At 43.2% G+C, this 25265-nt stretch overlaps 1 protein-coding gene across 1 annotated transcript in view; it reads left to right on the top strand.

The window, feature by feature from the left end:
- Positions 1-25265, top strand: part of LOC103602134 (kalirin-like) — a 196292-nt gene that overhangs the window by 29271 nt on the left and 141756 nt on the right. Inside the window, exons 8-12 of the mRNA XM_008586555.1 lie at positions 4392-4503; positions 6327-6517; positions 6936-7037; positions 8285-8427; positions 11392-11494. Of these exons, the coding sequence (XP_008584777.1) occupies positions 4392-4503; positions 6327-6517; positions 6936-7037; positions 8285-8427; positions 11392-11494 (651 nt within the window). The remainder of the gene's footprint in view (positions 1-4391; positions 4504-6326; positions 6518-6935; positions 7038-8284; positions 8428-11391; positions 11495-25265) is intronic.

The following is a 25265-nucleotide window of genomic DNA, read 5'->3' on the forward strand; positions in this document are numbered from 1 at the left end:
CCCTCGGATGGAAGCGCCGCCGCGCTTCCCAAGCGGCGCACTATCCAGTGCGCCACCGGGCGGGCCCGAGTTTTCCCTCATTTTGAATATTTTGCTCATTGCTCCTCTAATGCAAAGGATAATGGAATAGTGGGGGACATGTTATAAATAGTGCAGTTTCAGAGAAAATCTGATGGAATTCAGCTTGTGTTTAGAGATGCCTGTAGAATTTTACACATCCTTGCTTCACCGAACCTGAAAACCAATCTGGTTTCAAATCTAGGGCTTCAGTCACACTGGAGTGTGCCCACCAGTGTGGGGTCTTCCTGGTGGTTCCATGATGAGAGGACGGGGGGGCAGTGGTAGGGGACAGGGGGCAGGGAGTCTATGCTGTGGTCATTTCTTCTGTCCTGTGGGTCAGGGCAAGGCCAAGCACCATCATTCCCCTTCAGCCAGCTTCCTGCAAAACTTCTCCTTCCCTGTCTCCAAGAAGGACTGCTTCTGCTTCCAGGACTCAAGTCACCCACCCCTGCAGAAATGGCTTAGAGAGTTACAACTGGGCATCATGCCCTCAGCCTTTATTGAGGACTAGTGTGGGAAGTGACAATGTGTGGAACATCTCATTTGTTTTGCCAAACAATTTTTGCTTCTTTATTTTTTGAAGTTTCTTATATAAAGACTCACAGAAATTCTCATAAGATCTCGGGGTGGATGGGGGAGAGTGGGGGATGGGGGAGAGGCTTCTCTCCTGAAAACCTGGCATTCTTTCTACCTTTAAACTGCAAGTGCTTTAGGCAATTCTTTGCTTTGGACTATGAGAAAGTTAGCATAGAATTTGGTGGTTACTTACAGTAGATTCTCTCCTTGGGTAAGTTGTCTCCCATCCAAGTACTAACCAGGCCCGACCCTGCTTAGCTTCTGAAATCAGACAAGATCAGGTGCATTCAGGGTGGTATGGCAGTAGACTCCTTGGCCAAGTTTTCTGTGTATAATTATCTTCTCCTTCCCTATCTCACATAATGCTTGACCCTTCTAAATTATTTTTCTTGTGCTAATAGACTTTTTAAATTTTATTTTCATGGTTTTTAGTTTATGTATTTCAAAGCCTTTTTAGGAATTGGTGGGGTTGTGAATTAAGAAAGAAACAAAACAATGCTGGGTCACACATCCACACTGCCATTGTCTGAGGTCAGTTACAATACAGTTCTAAGAGAAATACAGCTTTTCTCCTCTCCCTTTTAATCCTGTGAGGCTGAAGATAGTATTAATTATGAGACATGGACGGGGCGGGGAGGGGGAGGGCATTGTGGGAGTGGAGGACGAAATAAGCTACCCTGTGTTTTGCTCTAGGCAGATGGAAGAGTGGGCTCTGGGCCTTCATTCTGGAATTTGGTGTTTTAGGAAGAGGTTGTCTTTGCAGGTAACTGTGAAGTGAAAAAACAAAGCAGCAGGAATTTGATTGTGGGAGTGGGGGGTGTTTTTAAATTATTGAAAAAAAGAGATCATTTTGGCCTCTTTTAAATGGGCTGGTGGCAGAGTTCCTGCTGAGTAAAAGAAAAATAGTTTGTTGAGCTTTTACTATAAATAAATAATATGAGATTTATTTTCTCCTTAAAGGCAATTTTATTCCAAATAAATCGATATTTAATTGTCAGTGTCCTCTGGAGTTCATCATTTTAGGTGCTACATGGAAGTAGAAACTATATGTCAGTTAGAGTGTTCAGTCTTCTTCTTATAAATCTGCTACTGCTGTCCTTCTGGAGCCTAAATTAAATATGGAGACTTTTCCTTATCATAAACTATAGCAAGGATCCAAGAAGAATTTATTGGCTCTGCTGATAGACCGGTATTACTTTGGGGGATTAAACTAATTGATATTTTCTGTTGCAAACTGAAGCATATTTCTTCCTTCTCTCATGTTCTGCCTCAGGAGTTCCTTTGATGGTGTATGAGAACAAGGTTGGAGGATTACAATTAGGAAAGGGGTGGGGGGACCCGAGAACTTCAGGTTGGCAAAAGGAAATACAGCTTTCCTAACACGATGACATTATACTGACTGCAACCAAGGACAGAGCTGAGAACTGATCACTCCTACCTCCCGAACATGTGCTCTGGGCAGTTCACCTCTCCTTTGGACACTCTAAGCCCCTTATTTATATGGGAATGTATCCAAGATAACACAAAGGATTGGATTTTCATGTCAGACTCTCACTCATCAAATATATTACCAAGTGTAACGATTTACTAATAATTTCAAGGATACAAATAATCCCAAGCCAGAGATGAAACATGGAAAAGTCACCAGTGCAGCTCCAAGTCCTGTCTTATATCATCAGAATATGCTCTGGCCCAGATTAACATGCAAGGTTTCTAAGTGAAGTAGGTTGAATTGTGTCACTTACCCTGAAGAGAGTCATTTTGATATGTACTGACTTTTTACTTAAATAATTGCGTAGCTTATGTGATACTTTCCAGAGAGCCATACCCCTAAAGCCAGGTTTGCTTGCCATCAGAAGTCCTAGACAGGCAAAGTGTGAGGATTTACTAATAATTTCAAGGATACAAATAATCCCAAGCCAGAGATGAAACATGGAAAAGTCACCAGTGCAGCTCCAAGTCTTGTCTTATATCATCAGAATATGCTCTGGCCCAGATTAACATGCAAGGTTTCTAAGTGAAGTAGGTTGAATTGTGTCACTTACCCTGAAGAGAGTCATTTTGGCATGTACTGACTTTTTACTTAAATAATTGCGTAGCTTATGTGACACTTTCCAGAGAGCCATACCCCTAAAGCCAGGTTTGCTTGCCATCAGAAGTCCTAGACAGGCCAGATATATCCTGTTAAAAGCATTTCATAGATAAGTACCATTAGTTTGCCAGGAAGTCTGTCATTAACGTGTTCACAAGATTTGATCTAGTGAACTACTTCCCTTCCTGGAAGTGCAACCCTACCCAACCGCCCATCCTTTGACCCGTCAAAGAGTATGGATTGCGGATCAGTTGCTTAACTGTTTTCTTTCCAGTGTCACAGTGAACAAGATACAGTAACCCTGATAGGAAAAATGAAAAGCCAGCATTCTTCTGGTTTGGGTAAAACTCATTCGCATGTACTGACTTTTTACTTAAATAATTGCGTAGCTTATGTGACACTTTCCAGAGAGCCATACCCCTAAAGCCAGGTTTGCTTGCCATCAGAAGTCCTAGACAGGCCAGATATATCCTGTTAAAAGCATTTCATAGATAAGTACCATTAGTTTGCCAGGAAGTCTGTCATTAACGTGTTCACAAGATTTGATCTAGTGAACTACTTCCCTTCCTGGAAGTGCAACCCTACCCAACCGCCCATCCTTTGACCCGTCAAAGAGTATGGATTGCGGATCAGTTGCTTAACTGTTTTCTTTCCAGTGTCACAGTAACCCTGATAGGAAAAATGAAAAGCCAGCATTCTTCTGGTTTGGGTAAAACTCATTCTAAATGTTCTTATGATTCCTGAGATAGCTGGAAGTGATCTTTTCTCCATCAGCCAGATACTATACATCTTTTATGGGGATGTTATGGCTGAATCTTCATGACATGCTCCCAAGCTCCTCAGGAAGTAAAAGAGAGAATGGATATGCTCCAGGAAGTCTCTGTGTGATAGAGAATATGTGGGAGACAGGGTTGGTGTGGTGGGTGAACTGCTAGACTTGGATTCAGGAGACCTGGAGGTAAGCCCCTGCCTGGCCTCCATTGAGTTACATAAACTGGGGAAAATCACTTCATCCATCCTAATCACAGTTTCCTCACCTGGCAGTGGAAGGATCAGTCTAGAATTTTATCTCTTGGACCCAGGTTAGATTCATATGATCCAAAAATCTTTTATAACTATGGAGTGTTATTAACTTATAATGTCTCTAGCCTCAGGTTGCCCTCAGTAGCATGGAATCAGTAGTGGAGGCTTGTAATAGAAGTGCTGTTAGCAATAGGTGTGCAGTGATAGACGAGTGCTTTGTGTTCTGTAGCACACCCTTCATCTTCTCTTTATTTTTCTCTTTATTCCCTCTATTGTGATTCTGCAATACTGCACCTCTGTTCATGTATTTGCCAGAGGTGGTGGTTCCTTCTCCAGGAAGGCAGTTCAGAGACAGACGGTGCCCTAGTTGCTGACTTATAGTTCCAGCCATTTGGGAGTTGGGTTGGATTGAGTTAGTCTGGACTAGATTGGGTTGAGGAAACCAGTCTGGGACAAAAATAGTGGTTAAATTCTTTAGCGTTAACCCTCCACCACCCCCACCCCACTCCACTTTCTTTATAGCTCAGAGGGAACCAATCCAGAGAGAAGCTGGTGTATAATTTCCTTAATAAGTTAGGTGGTGGAAGGGTTGCAAAGCTGGGGGAAATGGTCCTAATTGTGTCTTGACTTTTTTCCCCAGGAACTTTTAACTTGCTGTGAAGAAGGGAAAGGGGAGCTCAAAGATGGCCTGGAGGTGATGCTCAGTGTCCCAAAGAAAGCCAATGATGCCATGCACGTCAGCATGCTGGAAGGTAGCTGTCCTCCCAGCCCTGGGGAGGCCTCCTCTATTCCTAACAGCAGGGAGCATGTGTCATGGGAGGGAAGCGGCATGAAGTCAGGCAAGGGGCAAGGCTGGAAGAAAGCAGAAATGGCAAGTTGTTACACAGGTCCTTGGCATGTGAGAGGACCTCCACAGGGACCGACTTGGCTAACACTCTGCCTCCAGTAGGACTAGGCCTAAGCCATTTAAGGAATGTGGACATCTTGCTGCCAATGAGATAGTCCAGAACAGGCCATCATCCTGACTGAATATGCTATTGCCCGTAGCCATTCTGGTAACTGCATAGCATTTGCATTGCTTTTATTATTAGAAGATGTAGAAATCCTGTTTACACACACACACACACACACCATCTTCAGCCTTATGCCCTTTTTTTCTTATTGTGGTAAAGTATACATAACATAAATTTACCGTTGTAACCATTTTTAAGCGTATAGTTCAGTAGTATTAAGTACATTCCCATTCTTATGCAACCAGCCTTTTGTCCTTCCTAGCAGGTTAGAAAAGCCCAGCCAGATAACCCTGATAGGACTTCAGTGAGCTGGAACTATGTTCTTGGGATCCAGAAACTTCATAGAGTAAGGCTCCAATAGAGTGGTCTTAACACTGCAAAACAAAAGGGCAGAGCAGCCATACTGGGGTGGAATTTGTTAGGTAAGTTAAAAGTTAGCATTCCAGTCTGGGCTGGCAAATAAATGCTCAAGGAAATAAGTATAGTCTGTTGCAAATATGTAAGCATGTGGGCTGTTTTTTTCTCTTCTGGGCTCCATCCCACCTTGCCTCCCCACCATCACCATTGCCACCATTTAAGAGACTTGGTCTGGTCTCAGTACTTCCTGAACTACCCTTAGTACAGGAAGCCTCAATTCTTAGAGCAAAGGATCCCTCATTATCTTCCCCAGACTGAGCAGGAACCATCTGAATGTATTCCTGTTGTCACAATTTCTCCACCCCTGTCTTTTGCTGTTTGTACCTGTGTCCCCACTCCCCACCCTGGGCATCCTCCTCTGTAAGTAGCCTGCTCTTCCAGCTTGTCCCTGACCTGTGTTCTGGACCCAGCTATTCCAAGTATGGTCTGTGGAGCCACAGCAGCAGCACCTGGGAGCTTGCCAGAAGGGCAAATTCATGAAGGTGGTAGACTTCACCCCATACCTGCTGAATCAGAATTTCTTGGGAGGTGGGGGTGGGAAGGAATCTGTGAATCTGTTTTCACAAACTCTTCAGGTGATTCTTATGCACACTAAAATGTGAGAGCCTCTCTTAAAGACTTAAATTGACATAAATATACATGCTTGAAGGCCTGTGCAACACACTATACAGGAGCAGAGGGAAAAGTCCTAAGAATGGAATGTAAAAAGGAAGGGAATGACAAATAAAGTGGAGCCAAGGACACTGGATCAGGCCATGTTTGACCTCAGCCCCACTCAGAACTCTGAGTTGGGAACATCTGGGGAGCTGTGGAGAAAGGAACTGTGGCATTTGCCCTTGGAGGAGGTCCCAGGCTTACAGAGGATGGGAGGAGGTGAGGTTGCATAGGACATTTGCAGGAGATTCCACTGATGTATATAGGAAACACGGTATGGGAAGCAGGCAGGGGAGACCTAAGTGCAGTCCTATAGAAACATCTGTTTAAGTGTTCAGGGGTGTCTGGAGTCAGCAGAGAGAGAAAAACCTTGTGGGGGAGCCGAGGGCTAACAATTAGGAAGGCCTTTCTCCAAGAGGGGAGTGGAACTTGGCCCCTCTGAATGCGTGATGGTAGAGAAACTCCACAGTGTGGAAATGGGTGTTTTTCAGGGTTCGATGAGAACTTGGACGTGCAGGGGGAGTTGATTCTCCAGGATGCCTTTCAAGTTTGGGACCCGAAGTCACTGATCCGGAAGGGGCGGGAGCGGCACTTGTTCCTCTTTGAAATCTCCTTGGTTTTTAGCAAGGAGATCAAAGACTCTTCAGGACACACGAAATATGTTTACAAGAACAAGCTACTGGTAGGTGGGGCAGGTGGGATAAATCAAGACTCCTGCTTTCATAGGACCCTTGGTCAGGAAGGGATCTTGGTGCAGTCAGCTCATCTCTTCCCCTGCCTCACACCAAACCACCCAGACAAATGAAAGTGTCTATTTGGAAAGCTCCCACCCTCACCTCCCACTCTGCATTTGAGAGTTCACAGTTCTTTTTTGCTTTTTCCTCTTCACCTTCCCTCCCTTGAACCTGCTAATCAGGCACTTGCCTGAAGGTCCTTCCATCCTGGGTAGATGAACAAAATATCCAGTCTGTTTAAGTTTGATTGACAGAAGCCCCTCCCTCGGTCCTCTCCTCTTTGTTGCCTTTCCCTTCCCACCCCAGCCCTAAGTCTCCCCACTGCCCCCTCCTTCCCCGCCTCTCACAGGCATTTCCTGTCTACAGACCTCAGAGCTGGGTGTGACTGAGCACGTGGAGGGCGATCCCTGCAAATTCGCCTTGTGGTCTGGGCGCACCCCATCCTCAGACAATAAAACAGTGCTGAAAGTAAGTGCTGCTGTCTGCTGGGCACAAGACCAGGGTTGGGATGTTGTGGGGACAGGGGTCAGAGAGATGTGATGCCTAAAAGCTGGGGTCTGGAGACCCCACTGAGCATCACATGGGTATTGAGAAGCAAATTCCAATATGAAGGTAGACCCCGAAGCTCAAAGATGAACGGTCTCCTCAAATCCATGCATTTGCATGACCACAGAGGGAAGAGGGCAGGGAGTGGCCTATTGGGCTTCCTCAGCAAGGCCCACTTAAACTATGTTCTGCCCATATGCCCCCTTCAAATGGCAAGAACAACAATTGACCCTTTGACAAAAGGCACCTTGATTTGCTCCACATTCATTCAACATTTTTTTCTGAACCCCTTCTGTGTATAAGGTATTCTGCTCAGTGCTTCAGGGGATAACTATGTATAAGACATGGACCTTATTGTCTGGGAATTTACTTTCTAGAAGACCTAGTAAATCACACTAGCATGGGGACTATACTGATCAAGAGAAGTGTCAAAAGGGGCCTTTCCCCAGAGGATGGCCTTAAGGAGTCACTTCACCTCTCCAGGGGGCAGCCTGGGAGAGAGTCAGTGCTTGTGGTAAGCCTAGCCTGACTCAGCAGAGATCATGCAGGCAGAACCCCCACCAGCCATTTGCTTGTCAGGGAAGTGCCTGTCACCAAGGAAAGATGGTCCAACCCTGACAAAAGCTTCCCACTGTTCATGCTACATTACCAGCATAACTGCAACGTGTCATGAGACAAAATTCCCTGAAAAAAATTCCACAAAAACAAGTGGGATATTCATGGAATGATAGCGGTGACTTGCTAAAACCCCAGGACTGACTTCCAGTCAGTGCTAGCCTGTGTAGCCATGCTAGGTGTTGAGTGCCCTGACTATATCCATACTGGGTGGTGAGTAGACACTGCCTTCCCATGCCCCCTGCTGCCCCTTCCAGTACCCCCAGACCTCCCCAGGATCTAGCAACTCAAGTGCTAATTCCTAGCCCAGTGTGGCCTCCATATAGTGCTCCAGCCCCAGGGCAGATATCAGGATTGGTCAGTGCCTTATTTCTAGGAGCTGGAGAAATGCCTCGCTGGGATTGAAGAGGCACAAGTATAAAGTGCAAAATAAACTCCCCAAACAGTTCGTATCCTTGAAAATCACAGATGAAACCTACAGGAGGAGGGCTGAGACTGTTCTGGCAGGGTGGAGGGAGCTGGGGTTCTGAATCTTTCTCCCTGTGGCACTTCAGGCCTCCAACATTGAAACCAAGCAGGAGTGGATCAAGAACATTCGAGAGGTGATTCAAGAAAGGATCATTCACCTGAAAGGAGCTCTAAAAGAGCCAATTCAGCTCCCCAAAACACCAGCCAAACAGAGGAACAATAGTAAGAGGTAACAGCGTCTCTCTCCAGCACTGCCTGCCTCACGTGCTTCCGGGAGTGGGAGTGGGTGACCCTTTGCCTCTGACGGGGTGATGCACTCTGCAGGTGGCACCCTCTCCAGGAAGGTCCTTGAGTTCCGCCTAACATGAGTTATCTCATCTTTAAGCATCTCACCAATTGCTGTCAGTTAAATTCAGCAGGGCTTCACTGAGCACCTTTTCTGTGATAAACACTCCTAGGTGCTACAGGATAAGAGGAAGCGTGAGATGAGTTGATTCCCTCAAGAACCCTCTAACAGTCATGTCTCACACATGGAATAGTTAGGCAAGAAGAGCCAGTGCCATCCGTAGGGATAATAAATGCTATAAGAATTCAGAGAAAGGGGACTGTAGATGAGCCCTAGAGTGGAGTGTCTGGAGAAAGCCTTGGGAAAGAAATGAGCCATGAGTAGAGAGCTCTCTGGAATGGTTAGACAGCAAAAGGGCTTTGTGTCCTCTAATGCATGGGTGGTATGGTGGGGTTGTCATCGCGGCCCTTACTACAACCACCGCAGAGTCCTCACCTTCATTCACCTGATATAAGCAGTGTCATTGGGCAGGAGAGGACCTATTTCTTGTATCTTTCCGGACCCTTCTGAATCCCCATTTCCTGTAAACCAGTGGATGACTTCTTAAGCATTTCTCAAGACTCCCTGTAACATCCACACTTACAATCTCTCTTTTGGAGGGCACTTCAAAAGAAAGTATACAAAAACTTTTTGAAAAAAATTACAGCAAGAACAGAGTTCTGGGGTGATGGTCACTGGTGGTAACAGGTTCTCCTCTCCTCCCCTATTCATGAATGGGATAAATCCAGAGGATTTAGCTGACCCTTTGGCACCAGCCAGGATAATCAAGATGGGGAGCCACCATGGGGCCTACAAAGTAGCAGCATTAGTCCTGAGTGAGGTGATAGCCAAAGAACAGTGTGACCAAGGTAAAGATACCTCCATGGGGCAGAAGCCCCAAGACCTGCGTGGCCAGGATAAGGTCACCTTCTCAGTGCTGGAAGGACAAATTATGACAGTATTGGGGGAGGAATCATTTTCATTTCAGTCACCATTTTCAGAGTCCAACTAAGGGGTAGACTTATTTTAGCACTGGAGACAGATGCTGCTTCAGGAGCCTCTACTTTAATAAAGAAGATAGGAAATAGTAATAAGGAACTGATTGTGCAGGGCTGTGGTAAGAGAGGACACTCAGGTGAGGTTGGCTAGGGTAGGAAAGGGTGAGCATTTCTAGAAGATGGGAAGGGCATATCTTGGAAATGCCCCCCACATTTTCTTTTGTCCTGTGATGTGAGGGTGGGAAACCTTACAGATTCTACAGAGAATAGCCAGGCAATCTTTAGTTCCATTAGGTTGGCTCCCTGGACAGGGGGACAGAGTTTATGGGGGTTTGTATTGGCTTGAGGAATACCACCCACACTCCTGGATGGGCTCACTACATCCCCTAGACCTGGCTTAATCTGGATGGACGATGGGCCACAATGGGCCAGAATAGCGGGAAACAGGAAGTACAGCCAACTCTCAACTATCTACAAATGGTGGGAGCAGTGGTTCAGATAATTCAAAACAACAGATGATCAAAAAGTCCTTTATTTTTGGTTTTGAAATGCATCACATAATTTCTTTTTACAGCAGGTTTTTCTTCCTACAAATGTGTGGCTTATGTTATTAAAATAAGTTGGCATTTCTCAAGCCCACAAGTGGTGGTAAAAGAGCAGTCAACTTAGAAATGTTCTGGATGGGAGAAAATACTTTTTATGACACTGTACACATGCACACACATGGACATCTGCATGCACACACATGTCAACATACACTCCCACATACACCACATGATCATTGTTTTGACTCTGTGAGGTGGACTCATTATTTGTGGCATTTTGCCCACATGCTAAGATTCTCAGGCACTGAGTTCCCCATCCCTTAATGCCATCACTTCTCCACAAGCAGCATTGAGGTGAAAGCATCCATGGGAAGAGCTGTCATTTCCTGTCATCCAACCCCTGCCCCCCACCTCCCCTGGTTTTTCCTTACGTAGACCACTCGGCCTTCAGCAGTTCCCAGGCATCCAGTCCCTCTTGGCCCTGGCTATGGGCTCAGTGCAGGCTTGGGGCACAATTCTAACGCTACAGAGTAGAAAGAACATGTGAGCGGGACAGCCGTGAGGTCCGGGGGCCCAGGAAAAGGTCCAAGTGCCAGGAGTGCACTCAGGAGACAGTCTTACCAGACAGCCAGGAGCACAGCTGGCTGAAATGCTGCTGTGAAATCCATGACTGTTCTCTAGTCTATGAGAAAATGCCTTGGCCTTCTGTGTTGATGAGAAATCATCAAAAATAAGCATGAGATCAAAAAGACCCACCAAAATGAAGGCAACAACTCCTCCTCCATAAGAGTTGAGAGTCCAATGTCAGCAACTTCCCAAAAATAATCTCCCTTGGAAAATGTATCCTGAGCAGAAGAAACACAAGTCAAAAAACTATCAGTTCTATTTTCTTTGTAGGTCAGCTATAAACTAACCCCACCCTAGTAACAACATGCAGAAAAACTATTTGAATACCCTGAACTCTAGGATTATTGGAAATGACCCAGTCAGCTGGGAGTAGAAGCCTGTTCTAAGTAGGATATACATCTTCCTGCTGCCTGTTATAGATCCATTCTCTGTAGCATGGGCTGGAGGAGTTATGGGGAAGGGGTCATTTTGCATTTGGTTAACAAGATAGTGATTATGTGTTTACTAAGTACAAGAGGTGATATCACTGAAAATCACATAGGGCTGCTCCCTTTAGCAGGATAATCTTAGGCAAATCCCTGCCAGAAAGTGCTGAGGCGCTGCTCTGCCAGCCCAGCTGGAAATCCTTGTGTGCCCTAAACCCACAGTGGTGCCCCCCACCCCCACCCCTGTTTTTTTTTTTTCTCTTCTTCCTGTAGGGATGGAGTGGAGGATGTTGACAGCCAGGGGGATGGAAGCAGCCAGCCAGACACCATCTCCATTGCCTCCAGGACCTCTCAGAACACAGTGGACAGTGACAAGGTAGGACAGAGCCCTAGCCTTCCTTCCCCCAAGACTTCTTGTTGGCTTCACAACCCCTGGAGAGGTGCCCCAGAGGAGTTTCTCCTACTATGGAGCCAAACTCAGGAGCCAGTTGTCTCTTTATGTCCACCAAAGGGGAAAGGACAGGGCTGGAGGAGGCATGTCCTTTATGTCCACCAAGATCTTGTCTGACGGGACAGAAGACTGTGCTGGTCAGTCTGACTGCTCATGTTGGAAGAGTTTAACAGAAATGGAGAGGGGGAATAGAGAGAGAGTCTAAGTTTCTTCTCTTTCTGAGATGCCCCACCTGGGCTGCTCAGGCTGCTCTGCCTTCTGGGAGGATGGATCTCAGGGATGCTGACATTGAGATAGTTTCCTGAGACCTTAGTGGCTGTGATTGGCTCATATTTATAATGATTTGAATGGGGCTCATCTCTAAGTTAGATCAAGACTAGTGGTTTGGGAAATGGCCACAGAGATACTGCTTTGTAGGGGGCCTCTTAACCAAATGGACTCTAGTGGAAATGATGCCTTCTTCTTGCCAGATTAAAGGGGTTCAGTTCCCGAGGGACAGGAGGACCAGGAAGTGAAGGATGAAGGATATAGTATTCTTATGCAATAGCCTGGGCACTTGCTCTCTTACATCTTGGAGCAAGTAAGTGAGAGTTAGGGGTCCTGATAGGGATCAAAAGAAAGGAGACTGTAGCAAAGTCTCTGCGTATTTGCTCAAGCTAGGTGACAAATGCAACTGTCGGAGTTTGCAGCAGGGGGAAGAAAGGGTCCATGTCCAAGCCTACTCTCATTTGCTTATTCCAGGATCCAAAGAGTATGAGATGATCTTTTGCTGCGTATTAGTGATTTTATGAATGAAGTTGAGTTTTCAAAGACTATTTGGCCCTAGTTTATCCAGACCTAGTATTTTGGCCTGCTCCTTCAGCCTCAGGCAATAGGCTGTGTCCTTCATTTTTGTTTTCTAAGTTATAGGCCTTTTGGTTTGGGGTTTTTTTGTTGTTTTTTTTTTTTTAAGAATATCTGCATTCATTCGGATTTTTCCTAATTTTTTCCTTACTGGGGAAAAATGCCACTAAGACCTTAGCCGTGGGGACTATGCCCCAAATCTGCTGAGATTATGGCACCAAATCACCCTAATTATGCATTAGACATTCAAGTAATTTTATCTGACAGTTGCCTTCAAGTTTTTAAGCCTTTTTGACTATCAGAGGAGATGAAAAATTAGGTTTTTTCCACTTGTAAAAACATACAAAGATACGGCTCAAATGACATGATTTAAAAAATACAAAGAAAACTATTTCTGCAATTTCCTGTCTTCTCTGACCTGCTGTCTAGAAATATTAACCTAGAACAGCCTATGAATGAAAGTGTACTTTTTCAAACAGTCAGTAGGGGGTAAGTCAAGTGTGACATTTCCCATGTTCAGACACAGACTGAGTTTCATGGTGCAGGGGATTCATTCCTTCCAGTGACTAATCTGTCTTCCCAGCAGACCTGACTTAGGCACAGACACCTATACTCGAGCCATTTGTCTTAGGAAGACCCCAGCTCCAGTGTGAGGCTGGATTAGATCACCTCTGCCAACATACAGTTCATTAGTAATGAGGGTTCCTGGTACTTCTACTTTAATCTACAAGTAAGGAAACTGATACTCAGAGAGACGGAGTGACTTGCCCAAGAAAATTCTAGTGATTAGTGGAAAAGCAGGAACTAGAACGTAGCTATCCTGATTCACTGTCATGTTTTCCCCACTCTAAAAGTCAAAGCATTGAGCTCTCGATGTTAAGATTAACTCAGCTGGTCAGTCTTTCTGTACGTTTTAGAAAAACAGCAGCCACATATCATATTTGCGTAAAAGCACCCACCATGTGCTGAGCTTTGTGCTGGATACTGTGGAGAGATGTGGACTGTCTGTTGAGTGTGAATCCCTCTTTTTGTAATTTTTTGTTTCCTGTCTGTCTCTATAGCCAGGTCACGGAGCCCTTATAAAGGCAGGCCTGTGTTTGTCTGTTTTGCTGCTGTACTTCTGGCACATAGCACACATAGATGCTCAGGAGATACTTGTAGAATGAATGAACAGAGGGGACATCGTGCCTGGTCCCAGGGAACTCCAGGATTAAGAGGCAGCTGAAATCAGTGCTCTGAAAGTAGCCAAACATATAAACATTTTATTCTTAAATATGCTATAGAAGTTTAGAAGTTTCCTTACCTCCATGCAGAAAACTTTATTAAGCTGGGGAACTTTATTAAGCATTTTAGGAACATTAACCCCTAACTACTATCAGGATAGCTGGCCTTAGGAGACATGAGCAGAAGTTCAGGAGACGATGAGAGATTTTCTCTTCCATACACAAAACCAGGAAAATCACTTAGAAATATCCACATTTCAAAATAAAATAGAGAGAGGCCTGTCTATGACAGTGCACCGTAACTTAGAGCTTTCTTACCCTTGTACCACAGGACAGTGGTAACAGGAAGGCCGCATGTCCATGACCTGCTCTTCCCCTCCCTGGTGAAATGTTTCATCGGTAACATTTATAAATGTTTATAAATGTTATCAGCAGTGTCAAATTGTCCCCTCAATATACTAGAAGGCCAGAGATCCCTGGTTTCCAAGTGGTCAGGTGAACAGACTCTGAAGAAGAGAAAGATGGAGGAGGGGCGGGGCAGAGGACCTCACAGAGATCAGGGTCATTTTAACCACAGATTTCTAGAAAAGTACCCCAGTACTCCTAATCCAGAAGAACAACAGTAATGGTGGCACTGTTGGGCTAAGGGGATGAGGAAAGTGTAACAATTAAAAGACTATGATACACTGACCTGAGGAGCTGTGTGGGGCCCAGGGAACCTCCCCAGCCACTTCTTGTGTATTTTGTATGCTGTGCTGTGGTGAAAGGAGTTTGGACACACCTGGCTTCACATCCCAGCTTGGACACTTACTCTCTATATCTGTTACTGTGCCATAGTTTCCCTGTCTGTGAATACCCACCATCCTAAGTCATTGGGAAGATTAAATAAAATACGTTTACTTGGTAACTGTTAGACATTCAGTAAAGGTTACTTCCCACCCTTACTAGAGGGGACGCCAAGGTTTAGATACTAGGAATAATAGTGCACAGTTATTTAGCAGACTGTGAGGATCTTTGAAAATTCTTGAGTAGAGTTCTGCCCTCTGGTTCCATTTATTATTCATTTATTAACTAATTGTCAACAGGTCTTTCTCTATATTACACCTAAAGTGATGTAGCTTCAATTCATCTGTCTGTAAACGGAATACCTTTACTCTCTGTTCTATCTGCTAGCCCTTAGAATCTAAGACTTAGATATTTGTTTTTAGCATTGGCTTGTGGGTTATTTTATTATTTAATGGGATTAATCTGTTAATAATTAAACCCATTATTAATTAATTTTAATGCTCAAACTGTACTGTATCTGGCCTGTGGAAACCCTTTAAGGCTTTGGGTGTTTGGAGATGTTTGTCATATCTTTTCTCTTAACCATCTCTGTTTAGGTTGGAAGTCCTCAGTTTCTCCAGCTGTTCCTTATATTAATATATTTTCAGACCCTTCCACATCCTGGTTGCCTTCCTCTGAATTTACTCCAGTGTGTAATTTCTATATATAATGGGGTATCTAGAATGGTACACCTTACTGCAGATGTGATCTAACCAATGTGAGCACAGCTCCTTGTTCTAGGGCTACTATGTGCTGGGTCCTCCTTATGATGGTACACCGTGTATAGTGCAAGGATACTTCAAAAAGCTCATGGAAGAATATAATTTAAAGATAATATGAATCTTTCCACAAACTTTTTGAAGTACCCTTGTGTATATGTCCTGTGTTGGCTCATAAAATCTCCATGCCTTTTTTCTTGGACTTCCCTTATTTGGGCAGGTGTCTTAGTAACCTTATATCTATTAGATTTTCTTTTATTTAGTTTCATCCCAGGATTCCAGCATGTGCTGAATATAAATCATCTTGTCTAGTGTGTTAGCTGTATCTCCCAGCATTATTGGATAAATGTACCTCCTGTGGCTTCATCCAACTTCTTGCTAAAAAGACAAGTTGAGGACAGAAGACTAGTGCTCAACCCCACTCCTCATTTCTTGGCCAGGGTTTGGCACCTGTAAACCTCATCTACCTTTTCGTTAAGATCTCCAGAGAAGGGAACTCAACCACTTTTCTTTATAGTAGAGAAGCTGGACTGTTTGCTTATGCTATAAAGCCTCCCGTGACTTGTCTACCTTTTCGTTAAGATCTCCAGAGAAGGGAACTTAACCACTTTTCTTTATAGTAGAGAAGCTGGACTGTTTGCTTATGCTATAAAGCCTCCCGTGATGAGAAAACAGTCTAATGTTCTTAATTCTGCATTCAACACTGGCAAAGCCAATGCGGGTGCCTCAGTAAATGGTGTTAATATCTTTCCCAGAGCTGCTTTTGCTCAACCTTCAAATGGGTCTGCGTAAGTATATTCTCCCTTAGATCTGTCCAGTGCAAAAGTGTTATCTCCCTGACTGCAAACCAGTGAGCTTCCTTTCTTCCATAGTGGTCTGAGCTCCTCCCTGTTCTGTCCAGGAATTCACAGGACTCTGGGCAGGATATTCCACTGTAAAGTCTTTTGCCTATATGTGTATTACTAAATGATGGGGCTTTATGACTACACTTCAAAATATTCAGAATTATAGAACTCTAATCAAGCAAGGCTGAATAATGAAGTGGCAGCAAAGAAGTATCTTGTTGTTTCACATGATGGATATCTGCCAGATAATTTCCAGCTAATGGTACGAAAGCGGTCATGCACTGCAGTGGTCCCAGTGCATGTATCTACCATTTAGGCTAGGCATGCTAGAAACATTCAATTAATGCTTATTGAATTGAATGTTACAGACCCATCCTAGTAGGAGTATTCTGCATCCAAAAGTCACTGTGAATTTCTAGACATGTCCAGGCTGGCTGGAGACTGGGAAATTTAAGTGCAATTGAGTTGCAGGTGCTCTTTTCTGCAATAAAATAAAATAAATTATAAGGGAAAGAACATTGCTGGAACATCCCAGCATCCCAGGGCCAATGTGTGGTGTGCATGAGGAACTTCAGTAACAAGCTAATGTGACCTGAGATATGAAGTGGGCTGATAATGGTGCTCTGCTGAAGGGGGCTGGGGAAATGCCTGGAGAATTCTGGAGGTTTCAGGATCTAACTCATGGTTTTTAAACCGAATTGTCAAATCACTGTCAAAATCATGACTAAAATTTTGTTTTACTGATTGGGAAGGAAGGCTCAGGTCAGAGAGGGTAAGGGCCCAATTAAGGGGAAAGTCAAAGGATTTCTGCAGTGTCACTGCTGCTTTGATAAAGGGCCATAGTGTGATGCCTATAACAAGGGGCAGGGCAGCCTGGCTGCAAGAGCTCCCTGAGAGTAGACTTGTAAAGCCTTACCTGGTTCATCAGAACCTGACAATCCTAGCGCCTGCACACTTGGAGCACGTAGCAGGCCACTGGGTGCAAGAGCGGTAGTCAGAGAAAGGGCCCAGTCCCTGCATTGGTGAGGGCCTGGCCCCTACACCGGTGTATTTCCACCCTCCTAGTTCATGCACTGTGTTGAGGCCCTCCTTGCTTGATGGCAGATGATGTTCTCCATGCTGGGAGTACAGCAGTGAATGAGAAAAGACCCTGCCATCTCCAGCTGACCTCCTGGTAGGCAGGAAGGGTGGACAACCAGAAAGACAAAGGATGGCATCCCTGGTTGTCTGCTAATAACATCAGAGATAAACAGGTTTCTTGGGTTTTTTTCTAAGAAAAAGTGGGCTAATGCTGCAATTGAAAGGACTTGACATTGTATAATGTTGAATATACTAATTATCCTGATTTGAGCATCACTGTTGCACACAGGTATTGATATTCAACTCTGCACCCCACAGATATGTACAATCAACTATATTACAATTTAAAAAAGAAAGAAAAGAGAAAGAAAGGACTTGAATTAGATGTAAGAAGTTATTTTCCTCATAGGGATTAATGTTAATGGGGCACAGATGGCCGAGGGGAAAACAGAATGTCTTCACTTACATGTGTTCATATATAGAAAAAACAGCCCCATAGAAATAGGATGGAGACTTGAAGGAGGGCATCCTAGGTTTGATTCCCTAGAAGCAGAGTCTGTGACAGAGATTCCTGTGTGCGTGATTTATTGAGGATGTGCTCTCCAGGAGAAAAAGAGGGGAGGGAAGCAGGGTCCAGTGGGAAAGGAGAAAGGGCAAATATGCATAAGGTTTCAGCTGGAGCCCAGTGGTCTGATCCCTCCCAGAGTTGCAGAGAGGAATTGCACCGAGTTTGCCCCACCTGGAGGCAAGGGGGCTTGCCTTTTGTGTCAGCCATGAGCTGTGAGCAGTCAACAGGCACAAGAGCTGGGGCATGGGTGCACTGGCAGGACAGGGGATCGGGTGGGGTGGCAAAATCATCTACTGCAGGGAGGAAAGGCAATGTGGTTTTGAGATCAGCTATGGGTTCAATACCCGATTGTGTACCAACCAGCTGTATGACCTAATCCTTTTGTACATCCACATCCCCATTTGTACAATGAAAGCAGTGATTTCTACTTCCCAGGATTTTGAAGGACTGGCTGAGATCCTATATGAAAGAGTGTCTGGAGCAGAGGAGACCGGCAGGAGGTCACTGTCCAGATGACTGCAGGGCACTCCTGTGTGAAAAAACAGGCAATGTGCTCCCTAGAGTTTTAAGGGGCTGTGGACCACTGTGTTTTGCCACTGAAGAGAAAAACCAAACACCTGAAAATGTGGAGACTGGGCAGAGTCAGGACTGATAAAAATCTTATCAGTTGGGGCCGGCCCGGTGGCGCACTGCTACAGTGCACCGCTTGGGAGCGCGGCGGCGCTCCCACTGAGGGTTCGGATCCCACATACAGACCGGCCGCTCACTGGCTGAGCGAGGTGCGGGCGCAACACCAAGGGTTGCGATCCCGTTGCCGGTCCCGGTCCGGTTTGGGCGCGACACTGAGGGTTGCGATCCGTTGTCGGTCACGAAAAAAGACAAAAAGGAAAAAGAAAATCTTATCAGTTCACACTAGGTAATATTTTTCACTTGACAAATTCTTAAAAACCATCGGTGCGGTCCACTCAAGTTTGGGTCTCCAGCATGTCATTGCGACAATGTGTTGCTTAGCTGTGGTCCCTATTGCACCAGCCACTGGAGATCCAGCCCATTAAATGCTCTTTACTAAAGGCAGAAAATGATGTGACGGGTCTCTAAGAAAGATTCCTCAGCGCTTCTTCTATTCTGCCCCTTGTCTCAGTGGGGCTTGAGAGTCCTTAAAATGTGTCTTCGTAAGGAGAGATTATACTGCCTCCCATTTAATAACAAAACACTTTCTAACCCTTAAGTAAATACCTGAAAAGAGTATGTAATTGCCCTTCCTGTTACCAGGTCTTGGAGTGGCTATATCTGAATCTAAATTTGGACTTTATAACCTATGTAATCTTGAGTCTCAGTCACACCCCACACCTGACAAGATCTTATCAGTTCATATTAAGTAATAGTTTTGCTGTATAAATCCTAGATAGAAGCATTTTGATTTTTCTCAAGGACTTGGTAGTCACTGCAAAGTAGGAAAGATGCCGTCTCCACTTTAAAATTTAAGCCCAAAATGTGATTTTTTTTTTTTTTTTTTTTTTTTTTTTTTTTTTAATAATTCAAGTCTAGGAGTCTAGGACTAGGTTTGAAAATAACTTTTTTCTTAGTATACTTGCTTTGTTACTTTTATCTGTGGTGGGCAGGTGGCTGGACGAGGGGGAGACGGCAGCAGTGGGTGCCAAAAAGCAGAGGATTCCATGGCCCTCGGGATGCCTGAAGCTCTCTCTTTATGGCTGCTCTATCACCTCCCAAAGCACAGCTCCATCTTTTCCTCAGTGACGTTTGACACAGTATAAATGTGCTGGCTTTTCAGAACCAATTGATAAAATGTGAAAGGTTGAGGTCACAGGCTTTCCTTTAAATGAAAAGTTCCTCAAATAAATGACTTCCAGCTGTTGCTTACCACTCAAGGGTATGAACTACACTTTGCTACAAAATACAACCTAGGTTCATGGGGCAAAATCTCTCATAATGTCATTATTTTACTTAATATTTTGATTGATATACCATAGCCTGAAAACCTCCCTTGAGAAACCCATCATTAAAATTGCCAATCATCTGAAAAAGCAAATGCATTTCATAAAATGCTGCAGCCAATGAGTAGTTTGCTAAACACTTTGGAAGTGCTCTCATGGTGCTCAGAGTACTTGGGCCTGCACGAAGTGTCTTTGTTTCAGGTGGCAGTGTTGTATAAGTATCTGTTACAGAAATAGGGAAACTGGAAAAGTATATCTGTGTATGATAGCTGTAAGGGGGACAGAGGCCAGATTTGATTTAGGGTGAGTTTGGAATTTGGAATCACAGAATTTTAGGGAAGAAAAGAACTCAAGAGATCATCTAGCCCTCTTCCTTCATCCTGTTTAAAAGGAACAAAGTGACTTGCTCAGACTCACATTGCCAGTTAATGGCATACCTAAGACTCAAACTTAACTCAGTCTCCTACCTGTTAAATTGGATTAAAAACAGTGCTTTTATAGTAACTCTGATAGTTCAGCTTGATGATCCATGCAGCAAAAAACAGACACATTGTTAACCCCCTCTCCAATTGTCCCTGCACTAACCCCCACCCTGCCCCAGCAAATCTATAGCAACCCAAAGTAAATTACAACATGGTTGTACAGTCAGTCCAGTCTCGTGTCTCAGGCTGGCATGTGCAGATGTTAGTACCTATCACAGTTTCCTCAATACCAAGTACTTGTGACTCACATCATGGCCTTGGTGGGGGTGTGATTCTGCCCCAGAGTCTTCCAGCCTCTCAAGCAAATTCCAGTTGGACTCTGAGTGCTTGGCAGAGAGCACTGGGCTGTGGCAAGGCTGATTTCTGCTTCAGAGCTGCCTGCAAGAAGATAGTTTCCAGAACCAGCTCAGCCTTGCCGCATCCCAGCACAAATTGAAATTCTATATTATTGGCAAAATTTTGTTGGAAGGAGAAAGCAAATCTGAGAGCAAGCCAAGATGTTAAAGTGGATTAGCTGGAGACAGTCCAAGGAAAACAAGACCCAAGTGAGTACACCTGCAGCCCGCCTGGTTCTGCTGGGGAGAAGGGGTGTGAGAGGGAGATGGCAGAGAAGGAGGGAGGGAGGGGAGAGCAAGGGCTGGAGAGGATGGGAGGGAAGTGGAAGTTTTCAGGGCAAGGATTGTACTGGAATATTTGCACAGACCTCTTGGCGTATCACTTGCTCTTTTTTTCTATGTCAGTTAAGAGAAAAAGTTATTTTTGTACAGAATAAAATGACTGAATCCACCTTGTCAGAGCCAATGGTGGGGGAGACAAGCCATGGGAATAATGTTCTTCAGAAGTTGAGCTCCTGCGTGACTACAGGTGACATTAGGAGTATGGTACCTGGAGGTATGAAAACTAACTCTCTTAGAAACTTCAAGCAGGAATTTTGCTAGACAGGAGCGTCTGGAGCCAGAGCAGTCTAGAACAGATGGTACAGGCTGACGGTGGCTTTGAAGCCGAGGTTCTGCTCAAGCTGGAGCTCCCTTTACCTATGTGTGCTATGGTATACAACATGACATATGTTATCTGTGGCTCTAATACAGAGTTCATGAAAAAGCTTGTTGAGCAAACAAGTAGGGAAATATTACCCTGTTTCTTGACATCGAGCTTAGATTGAAAATTCTTGCTTGGGTTTTGCGTGACAGTTTAGTGTTGCTTCTTCACTTCGGTGGCTACTGCCAACCTGTCTGCCGTGACCAATGTGGTAGATGGATTATAGGGATGGGTCGGTTTAAGGATGTGTGGCATTGGAGTGAGGTGGCGCCACCCGACTGCTAGAAAGCAGGGCTTTATCAAGAGAAACAAGTTTGCATGTTCTCCGTGGTGGCTTCCTACAGGGAGCAAAAGTGAGGATGTGATTTTTGGCTCAGGGCCTCTTCCAGGAGCAGTAAGTAGCAGATGCCAGCTGAGGGGAACAGCCTGCCTCTGCCTGGATAACTCTTCTTTTTGAGAGAAAACTGCCAGAAGAAGGTATAGAACTGTGCAGATTGAACCCATTACAGATGTCCGCTTGTATTTTCAACGAGACCCTTGCCCCACGGCTAATCAGTCTTATAATTCTTCTCCCACCATGCTCCATTGGATATGCCCTGGTCTTGTTGGAGCAGTCATTTCCTGGTATCAGGGTTGTTAGTTTTCAGTCTCCGCAATTTGTAGGGGCTTAAGGTTGAGTCTCACAAGTTCAGAATTTTTATGTACTCTTTCTTTTTTTAATGCTCTAATCGGTTCCATTTGAAATTGCTAATTGTAGAGAAATGTATACGTTAACTAGAATTTCAGGAAAGATGTTCCTCCAGTCTGCATTGTCCTTCATAATACCAATTATGAAATGCTTTGAGAATGCTCCTATATACATTGCTCACTGCTCTGTGTCAACTGCAAGGGCTTATACATCTATCTGAACTTTATGATGTACTGAGGGAAAAAACAAAAACATAAAAAAACAGGCTTTTTTAACTATGTCTGCATCCTGTCTCCTGCTAGCTGGTGTCCTCTCAACTGCAGGAATGGGGTTTGAAAAGTTTCACTTACTGTTTGCTGTTTCTCACTTACACAGGGAAAATAGTGAGCAATAGAGGATATTCAAAATTCATTGTCTCTTCTTTTCCTTGGAATTTTGATGTATGCTATCTTTTTATCTCATTTACTAATTCATTAACCATTTACTGAGCTTCTACTATGTGCCAGGCACTATTCTAGATACAGAGGATATGGCAGTGAACAAAACAGACAAAAGACCTTGGTTGCCAGCTTAGACCTTTAGACCTTTCTCTGCTGTGCTGATGTTAGCCTAACTATGCTCAATTTTGAGACATTTGAAATTGTTAAAAAAAAAAAATGGGGTGGGGTGCAGTTCGTTACAGGAAGGTACTACAAATCATGGACTCTGAAATCTTTAACACAGAGTCTAACTCATCTCGCCTCCCCACCCCACTTCACCCCACCACCCCCAAAATAAGAACAGTCACAATTTTTATGCTCTTTCCACACAGGCTCTTAAAGGGGAACCTTTGCTGCATTTAAGAGAAATTTCTATTAAAATCCCAAAACAAAATATTTTTAGGGTATGCTCTCTAACATTCAAATTTAAGACAGTACTGCTAACAAAGGAACATGAAGTCCAAACCACTAAATTTGTTGTGATATTTAGAAGTCAAACTACTAGGAACTACCACTAACACATAACCATTAAAATCCCAAAACAAAATATTTTTAGGGTATGCTCTCTAACATTCAAATTTAAGACAGTACTGCTAACAAAGGAACATGAAGTCCAAGCCACTAAATTTGTTGTGATATTTAGAAGTCAAACTACTAGGAACTACCACTAACACATAACCAAGCAGAAAAACCTGTTAACAGAGAAGAATGAAATTCATTAGAGGCAGAATAGAAAATTATTTAAAATATATTTGTATACTGAATTCATTCTTTTATTCAACAAAATTTTACTGTCTACTGATGACCAGATACCGTGGAGATTAAGAATATATAAATACAATCTCTGTTCTTGTCTATAGTCTCCTGAGTTCACACTCCGAGTATCTTGTATGTGATGATAGAGTGGCTATATACATGTCACAGGTATTTGTGAAATGAGACAGTTGCCCTTAATACTTCCTTTATACCAGTTGCTGTGCTAAGCCTCAGAGAAGTTACACAAATGAATGTGTCAGATGAGTTACATATTTCCCACACAATATGTTACATTTTATACCAGAAAGATACCTACCTTGAAAGACAAATTTAGCCTGGGAACCAGAGAAGACTTTTACAGCAGAAGTGAAATTGGAGCTGGGCCTTGAAGTTTATCTTCCTATTTCTACTTCTTTGTATCAGTTTTGGCCCAAAAATAATTATTCTAATCATGGGCAATATGTAAAAGAGCAGTGCCACAGATAAATCTGAATCAAAAGAAGTATTTTGTTTTGATGTAGAATTAGACTTTAAGAAAAAAAAAATGGGACTGTTAGCTCTGTTCATGAGAACTTAGAATCTTTGGCAAAACCTTCTTATACTTCCTTAACCTGTTTTCCTTAAAGGTACGCATTCAAGATTTTTTAATGAATTTTTGAAGCAGTAATACACACAGTAAAAAATGTAGGTATTCTTCTAGAGAAATTCTTTAAAAATGTAAAAGCTCTTTCACACACTTATCTATTCTTTTAAAACAATTTTAAACAAGAAATACTATTTTACAATTTTTTCTCATGTAACAAATCTGGGTAATCATTTCATAGCAGGACGTAGATCTGTTTTATTCTTTTTGATGGCTACATGGTCCATTACTTATAGTACCATAATTTGTTTAACTCATCCCCTATTGACAGGCATATGGGATGTTTCCAGTCTTTTGCCATTACTAACAAGGCTGTGATAAATATCCTTATACAGATGCAGTTTCTCACACTTGTGAGTATATTAACAGGATAACTTCTTGGAAGTAGAATTACTGAATCAAAGGGATTATGCATTTTTAGTTTTGGTAGACATATCAAATAACTCTCTACAGATATTTCACCAATCCCCTGCAGCTATGTATGTGAATGCCAGTTTCCCCTCAGCCTTGCAATTTAATGTACCATCAATATTTTTTATCTTTTCCAATCTGATATCAGATACTTTTAAAATAATTCTTATTCATTATTGCTCTTGTATGCTTTATTTAGTTGCTAATGTTGCCACTGTATATGGCAGTGACAACATTATTTTCTATTATTTTTATTGAAATGTACAGTATTTAATCTATACTATTACCTACATGAGAGTATGGGATGGTCTGATTAACTGTTATTTATAATCTTATTTCTATGCATAAAATGTATTCCTAATTATAAACATCTGATTTCAAAATGTAAAATATATGTTCTGAAATGCACAAACAGAACTGAAAAATTTAATGGATAGCTATAAAGTAAACATACATGCAACAACTATGCAGGTCATAAACTAGAACATTGCCGTCTTTCCAGATTCCCCATTTGTGCCCCACCCTGGTCACAACCCTGTGCTTCTCCCCTGGAGTAACTACTCTCCTGATATTCATAATTATAACATCATCATTACTTTTCTTTACAATTTCACCTCCTATGTAAATGTCCCTAAACAACATAGTTTCAGTGTGGCTGTTTCTAATATAACAAACAGATCATATTATGTATATTCTTTCATGTCTTCCTTCTGTTGCTTAACACTTATTTTTATAAGATTCATACATGCTGATATGTATAGTTGTTCATTCATTTTCATTGTTGTGTAGTATTCCATTGTATAGATACACCAAAATTTATTTACCCATTCTGTGCATGCGATGTTTGGTGCTATTGTGAACAATGCTTCTACGAATATTCTTGTATAGCTATCCCTGTGCACACATACTTGAGTTTCTCTAGGAGTAAAACTGCTAGGTGATAGGATGTATATGTGTGTCTTCAACTTTACTAGCTGGTGTCAACTCTTTTTCAGAGTGCTGGTACCAAATTTACACTCCTACCAGTATATATGAGATTTTTCCATTGCTCTACATCCTTGCCAATACTTGGTATTGTTAGACTTCAAAATTTTGCACATCTGGTTGGGTATGTAGTGATATATGCTTATCGTTTTAATTT

Source organism: Galeopterus variegatus, unplaced genomic scaffold, assembly GCF_000696425.1.
Source record: "Galeopterus variegatus unplaced genomic scaffold, G_variegatus-3.0.2 Scaffold4024, whole genome shotgun sequence".
Lineage (NCBI taxonomy): Eukaryota > Metazoa > Chordata > Mammalia > Dermoptera > Cynocephalidae > Galeopterus > Galeopterus variegatus.